Source organism: Pristiophorus japonicus, chromosome 21 (genome assembly GCF_044704955.1).
Source record: "Pristiophorus japonicus isolate sPriJap1 chromosome 21, sPriJap1.hap1, whole genome shotgun sequence".
Taxonomy (NCBI): domain Eukaryota; kingdom Metazoa; phylum Chordata; class Chondrichthyes; family Pristiophoridae; genus Pristiophorus; species Pristiophorus japonicus.
The window spans coordinates 8,596,823-8,607,047 of record NC_091997.1 but is presented as its reverse complement, the minus strand read 5'-3'; the positions used below and the strand labels follow the sequence as shown (position 1 = coordinate 8,607,047).

The following is a 10,225-nucleotide window of genomic DNA, read 5'->3' as shown; positions in this document are numbered from 1 at the left end:
GAAGCAGCGCGCGTCTGACGTCACGATCGTCGCGTCACTCGTAGCGACCGGGCTTTAAAAAATAATAATCACACACAAAAAAAAAACACACAGTTAAATGCCGCAAATACTCGTCAGGTCAGGCAGCATTGTGGAGCGAGAAACAAGAGTTAAGGTTTCAGGTCGATGAGCCTTCGTCAGATAGGCTTTGGTGACAACCAGGTAAATCCAGGTGTGCAAGACCATTCAGCCCTTCCTGGTTAAACTATTCAGAGTGATCCTACCCCTCCACCTTTCTGGCACTCTGGAATTTCTTCCCTAAACTCTGGAATTTCTTCCCCAAACTCTGGAGTTCTTCCCTAAACTCTGGAATTTCTTCCCTAAACTCTGGAATTTCTTCCCCAAACTCTGGGAGTTCTTCCCTAAACTCTGGAATTTCTTCCCTAAACTCTGGAGTTCTTCCCTAAACTCTGGAATTTCTTCCCTAAACTCTGGAATTTCTTCCCTAAACTCTGAAATTTCTTCCCTATCCAGTTTAAAAAAAAAATGATTGCCTCCACTTGTTCTATCTGAGATGCCATTCAATGTTCTGATCACTCTTTGGCCGATTCCAACGTCAACTTGAATTGATATAGCTCTTTTGGTCGTAAAACGTCCCAAGGTGCTTCACAGCAGCACCCTCAAACAAAATTTGACACCGAGCCACATATAAAGAGATATTCGGGCATGTCACCAAAAGTTTTGGCCAAAGTGTAGGTTTTACCAAAGCATCCTAAAAGAAGAGAGGTGTAGAGATGCGGAGAGGTTTAGGGAAGAAATTCCAGAGTTTGGGGCCCAGGCAGCGGAAGGCACAGCCGCCAATGGTGGAACGAAAACAATCGGGGATCGGCAAGAGGCCAGAATTTGAGGAATGCATAGATCTCAGAGGTTGAAGGGCTGGAGGAGGTTACAGAGATAGGGAGGGGGTGAAGCCATGGAGGGATTTGCAAACAAGATTGAGAATTTTTAAATCGAGACGTTGCCGGACTGGAAGCCAATGTAGGCCAGTGAGCACAGGTGTAATAGGTGAATGGGACTTGATGCAAGTTAGGATATGGGCAGCAGTGTCTTAGATGAGCTCAAGTTTACAGAGGGTAGAAGGCCTGGAAATCATTGGGATAGTTGAGTCTAGAAAGTAACACAGGCATGGATGAAGGTTTCAGCAGCAGATGAGCTGAGGCAGGGGCAAGTTGGGCAATGTTATAGAGGTAGATGTAGGGAGTCATGGTGATGTTCAGCTCAGATCAAATAGAATGCCAATGTTGTGAACAGTCTGGTTCCAACTCAGACAGTGGCCAGAGAGAGGGATGGAGTTGGTGGCTCGGGAACAGAGTTTGTGGCAGGGAACAAAGACCATGGCTTTGGTCTTTTCAATAATTAATTGAAGGAATTTTCTGCTTGTCCAATACTGGATGTCAGACAAGCAACGTGACAAATTAGAGAAGGAAGGGTCGGGAGAGGTTGTACATGGTGTTGTGTTTTTGGATGTTGTCACAGAGGGGCAATATGTAGATGAGAAGTAGGAGGGGCCAAGGATAAATCCTTGAGGATTCCAAGGATAATGATGTGGGAGTGGGAAGAGAAGCCATTGCAAGAGAGTTTCTGGCTATGACTGATAGATAGGAATGGAATTAGGTGAGTGCAGTCCCACCCAGCTGGACAATGGAGGAGAGGTGTTAGAGGAGGATTGTGTGGTCAACCTAAATTTTCTTTGTATGAGTTTAAACCCGTAGCTTCTTGTCCTAATTTAAAGTAATTCTTCTGGGTTTATGTTTTCCTATCATTTACAAACTTGTCCACCTCTATAACATCTGTTGGATATCTCCATTGAGGCTGGAGAGCCCATCTTTCAACAGTCTTTACTCATTACGGAGACCTTTAATATTGGGGATCATCTTTGTGGTTCTTCTTTGCACTGCCTCCAGTGTGCTGATGGAGTTGGATTGTGATCTTGCACAGGGAAGGCTAAGTTTCTTGGAGGTTAAAGAAACACTTTCCCCCCTTTCCTAGCAAGGCTCTATGATCGCTGGAGAGCAGCACATGCAAACCTAATCTTATTGTCACATAACATCCACACACAAGCACTTAACAGCAAGGTCCCTGGATAGCAATCAAGAATAGAAACTGTCTAATTTGTTTTCCTTTTACAAGCCCAGGGATGCAGAGGTGAACTGTAGTGCAACCTACCCTCATCACAGTTCAGAGATCAAAATTGGTATTCTCTTGGACCATTTACTTAAACGACCAGATAATCTGTTTTAGTTATATTGGTTGAGGGATAAATTTTAAACAAGAGACCAGGAAGAACTCCCCTGCTCTTCTTTGAAATATTGCCTTGGAACCTTTTAAATCTACCCGAAAGGGCAAATAGAGCCTCAATCTAACATCTCATGTGAAAGGTAGCACCTCCGACAATGCAGCACTCCATTGGTACTGTACTGGACTGTCAGCCGAGATTTTGTGCTCAAGTCTCTGGAGTGGGACTTGAACTCACGACTCAGTGAGAGTGCTACCACTGTACTTGTACAGTTGACAGTATTTCTGAAGGTTTTTGTTGGTTTTATGATCTGAAATAAGCATTACTCAGATTTTGTCATTCAAAAATATATACACTTTTTTTTAAATATACCTGCTAATCGTTTTCAGCACTGTCCATAGAGTGAAAAAGCAGCTGATCTGGGATTGGTTGAACTGCTCCATAATGTATTTTGGCTCACTTCTTCCATGCATGCATCGAGACTGGAGATTGCACATGTATAGAGGAGGTGTTTTCCAAGCCACAGCTAGATTTTTTGTCACTTTTTTGGTTTAGAGTTTACCAGAATAATGCTGTTCAAGTCAAAAAGGATTACTGATATTTTAAGTATAAAAATAAAAGTCGTTGTAGGAACTACAATAGAACTTTATAGAGTAAAGTTAAAATAAATATATTAATGCCCACTGCACAGGGAAATATCAAACAAATGTGTTAAATACTTGTCCATTATCTTTACCAGTACTTTTTGATCATTTGATCCTGTTTGGTTTATTTTCTTGCTCAGGAAATAAAACATGTTTAAATTATTTTTTAAATAAAAGTAAGTGTGGGTTATAAGAACAGGTATTTAGAGCAGAATTTTGCTCTTTCAGATGGACCTGACTGGCTCTAGCCTGGGTTTTACATTCTATTATACAATTATTGATTGTTAACCTTATTCCTCACATTTTTCCATGGATGTTGACTGCTCTGATATGGACTAAATACGAGCTCTCTCCCTGGGCCCTGCCTGGTAACATAGGGATCTCACCCATGTATGTGCAAACAGACCAAAAACAGTAAGTTACAGAACATAATCAATCAGGCACTATGACTCACACACAAATAAGCCAGTGGTTCACAATGCTGTAGTAAAATCCTAAATGAGAAACAGTGTAATTTATTTAAATTAAATAAAACTCACTACCACTTTTACCCCACTCTTTATTTCCAAACACTGGAAATTCTGTAAGTACAATGACCGAATGCTCAATAATGCCAATTAATACTTCTTGCCAGGGAATATCGTCCTTATCTCAAAAAGTAGCTACAATTCGTCATAAGAATATAAGAAATAGGAGCAGGAGTAGGCCATTTGGCCCCTCGAGCCTGCTCCATCATTTAATAAGATCATGGCTGATCTGATCATGGATTCAGCTCCACTTCCCTGCCCGCTCCCCATAACCCTTTAGAAACATAGAAACATAGAAAATAGGTGCAGGAGTAGGCCATTCGGCCCTTCTAGCCTGCACCGCCATTCAATGAGTTCATGGCTGAACATGCAACTTCAGTACCCCATTCCTGCTTTCTCACCATACCCCTTGATTCCCCTAGTAGTAAGGACTTCATCTAACTCCTTTTTGAATATATTTAGTGAATTGGCCTCAACAACTTTCTGTGGTAGAGAATTCCACAGGTTCACCACTCTCTGGGTGAAGAAATTCCTCCTCATCTCAGTCCTAAATGGCTTCCCCCTTATCCTTAGACTGTGTCCCCTGGTTCTGGACTTCCCCAACATTGGGAACATTCTTCCTGCATCTAACCTGTCTAACCCCGTCAGAATTTTAAACGTTTCTATGAGGTCCCCTCTCATTCTTCTGAACTCCAGTGAATACAAGCCCAGTTGATCCAGTCTTTCTTGATAGGTCAGTCCCGCCATCCCGGGAATCAGTCTGGTGAACCTTCGCTGCACTCCCTCAATAGCAAGAATGTCCTTCCTTACTCCCTTATTGCTCAAAAATCTGTCTATCTCCACCTTAAATATATTCAATGACCCTGCCTCCACAGCTCTCTGGGGCAGAGAATTCCATAGATTTACAACCCTCTGAGAAGAAATTCCTCCTCATCTCAGTTTTAAATGGGTGACCCCTTATTCTGAGACTATGTTCCCTAGTTTTAGTTTCCCCTATGAGTGGAAATATCCTCTCTGCATCCACCTTGTCGAGCCCCCTCATTATCTTATATGTTTCAATAAGATCACCTCTCATTCTTCTGAACTCCAATGTGTATGGGCCCAGCTACTCAACCTATCTTCATAAATCAACCCCTTCATCTCCGGAATCAACCTAGTGAACCTTCTCTGAACAGCCTCCAATGCAAGTATATCCTTCCTTAAATACGGAGACCAAAACTGTATGCAGTACTCTATGTGTGGCCTCACCAATACTCTGTACAGGACTTCTCTGCTTTTATATTCCATTCCCCTTACAATAAAGGCCAACATTCCATTTGCCTTCCTTGCTGTACCTGCATACTAACTTTTTTGTGTTTCATACACAAACGAACCGTCACTTAATGCTGAACATGTCCCAGAAAGTTTGTTTGAAGAAAATGTTTTAAAAGTTACATTTTAGCAGCTTCTTTGTTATGTACACCTTCTTTGCAGGCAAACACTGAATAAAACTGTTGTAACTGCATCTCTCCGAAACCATCAGCTCATCTTATACTATTCTTCCCCACATTTTTGCACAACTAACAGTGGGAGGAATAAGCGATTTAACAGCATTCAATGCCACTTACTGATTTGATTGGTCCTGACAGTTTTTAGTTGTGCTTTCCAACTGATCTAATTGGTTCAGTTGACAACTTTCAATCCCAATGAAAAGGTTGTTTTTTTAATTTGAATGGTTGACAAGCTGACACATAGGTTGTCAGTTCACGAAACTGAGTGCTACCAGATGATTCACAAACAAGAGCAATATTCTGTTTATCCCGTGCTTTATTTTAACTATAAAATTGTGCTTGTGGACTTAAAAATGGCTTCCCTTCCTGCAATGTAATAATGCTTCCTCCTGTGCTATTATAATGCTTCTCAAGTGATGTTCTGCATATCTTATTAAATGTTTTTTGTGAAAAATATTTAGACATATCTATTGTATTGGTTTAATTTTAAATTACAGTTTAGTTCGAAATTACCAACGGTTTCTTTATTTTGCTTTAAGAAGTTTAAACAGTTGAGAATTTACTGGGCCTGGCGAATGAATCATCTTCAGTCCGACGAGGTGCTTCCGTGGTTTTTAAAAATATATCGAGAGGTTTGTTACAGCTTCACTCTTCTCGATGTTAATTCCGAGCCCTCCTACTGTCGGTTTCAGTAACTCCTCCATGATGTCATTTGGGGGGGGGGGGGACGTTATTTTATTTCTGAATCAAACACAAAGTATTAACTTATTTTAAAATAGTTTTAATATTGAGAGCCAAACAGAAAACACGGCAATTACTTTTGACAAACGCCTTTTGCATACATAATGGATGCATCTTACCTGCTTGCTTATTTGAATCTTAATCTAACTTTGTGGAGGGATATCTAATCTGCTTTCACAAATGCACATATCTTTTATTTATTTAATTTTAAGAGCAGTGTGGTCCCAGGGTGTTTTGATACAAAATGGAGCGCTGGTTTGTGAAACTCGAGGCAGGAATTTGTTTTCGAATATGTTTAACCAATCGATGAGACAGAACGGCAGGGGTCACGTTCGTTGTAAAGCTCAGACTTGCAGTCTTGTGTGCATTTGGCAGCTCCGGAGATGGAGGGCAGCGCTTGGCTGCCGCTGTGGCTTTCCATTTCAGTCTGGGACGAGAGCTTCTGGCTTCCTCACAACGTCAGTAGGGCACAGCTGGAAGATTCACAGAACCCGGTCTACCCCCGGCTGAAGGATCTCTACTTTCTTCTGCCCTGGACCTGGGCGATCTACGTGTTGCGGCTTCTCTTTGAAAGGTAAAGGGAGAGTGGGGAAAAATACACCCATGAGCAGAGTATGGCAAATGTAATCTTGTGTACGTGGATTTTTTTTTCCCCCCCGCTGGCAAGCTAGCACTCCCTTTTTATATAGGCTGTAAACTTCCAATGAACTATGTTTTGAGAGTACTTTATTTGGGAATTTCACTTTAAGCGAACCAACCAATCGCCCCCCCCCCCCCGCCCTCAAAAAAGACATCCTCATAATTGAAAAAGCGAGGCTTGTCAGCTCGAAACTCCCAACTTTACAAGTAGATGTCCTGGCAATGTTCCACCGGCAGACGTCGCCAGGCAATTGCAGTTTATTGTACAGTGTCCACGCATGAACAGCCGCCTGACACTTTGCAATCATAGAATAAGAAGGCCATTCCGCCCATCGTGTGTGCCTCTGCTGGCTCTTTGAAAGAGCTAGCCCGTTAGTCCCACTCCCCTGCTCTTCCTCATAGCCCTGCACTCTTTTTTTTCCATTCAAGTAAATCAGTTGGTTTCATTTTTTTTTAAAAACAGCTGCAATTTGCATTTATATAGCACCAATAACGTAGTGAAAAATTCCAAAGCGCTTCACAGGAGCGTTATCTCTTGTGGCTCGGTGTCAAATTTTGTTTGCTATCAGGACAGGTGACTAAAGGGGTAGATTTTAAGGAGCCCCTTAAAGGGGGAGAGGTAGAGAAACGGAGAGGTTTAGGGAGGGAATTCCAGAGCTTAGGACCTATGCAGCTGAAAGCATGGTCGTCAATGCTGGAGTGATTTTTAAAATCGGGGATAGAAACATAGAAAATAGGAGCATTAGTAGGTCATTCGACCCTTCGAGTCTGCACCGCCATTCAATATGATCATGGCTGATCCTCTATCTCAACACCATATTCCCACTTTCTCCCCATATGCCTTGATGCCTTTTTTGTCTAGAAATCTATCCATCTCCTTTAAATATATTCAGTGACTTGGCCTCCACAGCGTTCTGTGGTAGAGAATTCCACAGGTTCACCACCCTCTGAGTGAAGAAATTTCTCCTCATTTCGGTCCTAAATTTCCTACCATATCCTGAGACTGTGACCCCGACCCCTTGTTCTATACTTCCCAGCCAGGGGAAACATCCTCCCCGCATCCAGTCTGTACAACCCTGACAGAATTTTCTACGTTTCAATGAGATCCCCTCTCATTCTTCTAAACTCTAGTGAATACAGGCCTAGTCGACTCAATCTCTCCTCATACGACAGTCCTGCCATCCCAGGAATCAGTTTGGTGAACCTTCGCTGCACTCCCTCTATGGCAAGTATATTCTTTCTTGGATAAGGAGACCAAAACTGCACACAATACTCCAGGTGTGGTCTCACCAGGGCCCTGTATAACTGTAGTAAGACATCCTTGCTCCTGTACTCAAATCCTCTTGCAATGAAGGCCAACATACCATTTGCCCCTAACTGCTTGCTGCACCTGCATGTTTGCTTTCAATGATTGGTGTACAAGGACACCCAGGTCCCTTTGTACATCAACATTTCCCAAGCTATCACCATTTAAATAATACTTTGTCTTTATGTTTTTCCTACCAAAGTGGATAACTTCATATTTATCCACATTATACTGCATCTGCCATGTGTTTGCCCACTCACTCAACCTATCTAAATTGCCTTGCAGCATATTGGCATCCACCTCACAACTCACAATCCCACCTAGTTTTGTGTCATCAGCAAACTTGTAAATATTACATTTGGTTCCCTCATCCAAATCATAATATATATAAATATATGTATATATATGTGTGTGTGTGTATGTATGTATGTGTGTATGTATGTATGTGAATATCTGGGGCCCAAGCACTGATCCCTGTGGTACCCCACTAGTCACTGCCTGCCAACCCGAAAAAGACCCATTTATTCCTACTCTCTCTTTCCTGTCAGTTAACCAATTTTCAATCCATGCCAGTATATTACCCCCAATCCTATGTGCTTTAATTTTGCACACTTACCTGTTATGTGAGACTTTATTAAAGGCTTTCTGAAAATCCAAATACACTACATCCACTGATTCTCCCTTATCTATTCTATCAGTTACATCATCAAAAAACTCCAGTAGTATTGTCAAACATGATTTTCCTTTTATAAATCCATGTTGACTTTGTCTAATCCTGTTGATGTTATCTAAGTGTACCGTTATCACATCCTTTTATAATAGACTCTCGTGGGCCACCCTGAGCTGCGAGAGAACACCACCACAGGTCGGGAGTATAAGAGCTTGGAGCAAGCCACTGCAGCTTCCAGCGCAAGCCGACAGAATTTTGCGACGGCTTTGAGGTGGGTGACTGGGTGACGTCATCAGGACCCAGGTTGACATTTGGAGCGTGATGAGGAGCATCGGCGAGGCCCTGGTACAGTGGAGGAGCGGGAAGGTCGTGGTGGCCTTGTGAAGAGGGATCATAGCTAAGATTTGGTGGGTGATCGTGGCGGAGGAGCGGCGAGAGTTCGTGGCGGAGGAGCGGCGAGAGTTCGTGGCGGAGGTGCGGCGAGAGTTCGTGGCGGAGGTGCGGCGAGAGTTCGTGGCGGAGGTGTGGCGAGAGTTCGTGGCGGAGGTGTGGCAAATGAGGGTACAGGGCCCAGAAGGGCCGAGGGCCCAGGGGCAGCACGGGCCAGTCCACACTGCGATATGTATGTGCACTAGGTCCGTGCAACAGAGCAGGCCTTCAGTCGTCCTGGTTAGCCATTGCCACTGGATAAAAGCCAAGCTCTGTCAAGCCCGTGTGGTGGCTAATGTGCAACGGTCACCACACGTTTAAAAATAATCCACGCACAGGCATCTTCCACCCTTCAATTGGAGTTCAGGACTGGAACATCGGGTCCTTCATTGAAACATCTGTGAACTCTTGTGGAAGCAAGTTATCCTCATTCGAGGGACCGCCGATGATGATGAATAGACTCTAGCATCTTCCCTACTTCTGATGTTCGGCTAACCGATCTGTAGTTTTCTGTTTTCTCTCTCCCTCATTTTTTAAATAGTGGGGTTACATTTGCCACCCTCCAATCTGCAGGAACTGTTCCATAATCTACAGAATTTTGGAAGATGACATCCACTATTTCCATGGCTACCTCTTTTAGTATTCTGGAATGCCGATTATCAAGCCCTGGGGATTTATCGGCTTTCAGTCCCATTAGTTTCTCCAGCACTATTTTTTTACGAATAATCATTTCCTTTAATTCCTCTTACTCACTAGACCCTTGGTACCCTAGCATTTCTGGGAAGTTATTTGTGTCCTTTTCCGTGAAAACAGAGCTGAAGTATTTATTTAATTGTTCTGCTATTTCCTTGTTCCCCATTATAAGTTCTCCCGTTTCTGACTGTAAAGGACCCACATTTGTCTTCACTAATCTTTTTCTTTTTATATAATTGTAGAAACTTTTGCAGTTGGTTTTTATGTTCTTTGCAAATTTACTCTCATACTCTATTTTTCACCTCTTAATCAATCTCTTGGTCCTTTTTTGCTGAATTCTAAATGCGCAAGAAGTCAGAATTGGAGGACGCAGAGATCTCGGAGGATTGTAGGAGGTGGAGGAGGTTACGCCGCTGAGGAGGGGCAAGGCTGTGGAGGAATTTGGAAACAAGGATGAGAATCTTCAAATTGAGGCATTGCCTGATCAGGAGCCAATGTAGGTCAGAGAGTTGAGGGGTGAGCGGGACTTGGTGCAAATTAAGAGACAGGCAGTAGAGTTCTGGAGGAGCTCAAGTTTATGGAATGTGGTAGATGGTAGGGGAGCATTAGAATAGTCAAGTCTAGATGTAAGAAAGGCATTGATGAGGGTTTCAGCAGCAGATGAGTTGAGGCAGGGGCAGGTCGGGCTACATTACAGAGGTGGAAGCGAGCAGTCTTGGTGATGGTACAGATATGTAATCGGAAGCTCAGCTCGAGGTCAGATACGACACCAAGGTCGCAAACAGTCTGGTCCAACCTCAGACAGTTACCA

At 43.0% G+C, this 10,225-nt stretch overlaps 1 protein-coding gene across 3 annotated transcripts in view; it reads left to right on the top strand.

Annotated features, from left to right (window-relative positions):
- The first annotated feature begins 125 nt into the window (after positions 1 to 125).
- Positions 126 to 10,225, top strand: part of LOC139233810 (ceramide synthase 6-like) — a 49,487-nt gene continuing 39,387 nt past the window's right edge. The window contains exons 1-2 of one of the 3 annotated variants that reach the window (XM_070864359.1): positions 126 to 201; positions 6,053 to 6,251. In XM_070864359.1, coding sequence (XP_070720460.1) covers positions 6,061 to 6,251 — 191 coding nt within the window. In that variant the 5' untranslated portion in view covers positions 126 to 201; positions 6,053 to 6,060. Of the gene's footprint in view, positions 212 to 6,033; positions 6,252 to 10,225 lie in introns of all 3 variants that reach the window. The other 2 variants (XM_070864357.1, XM_070864358.1) reach the window with 2 other exon arrangements.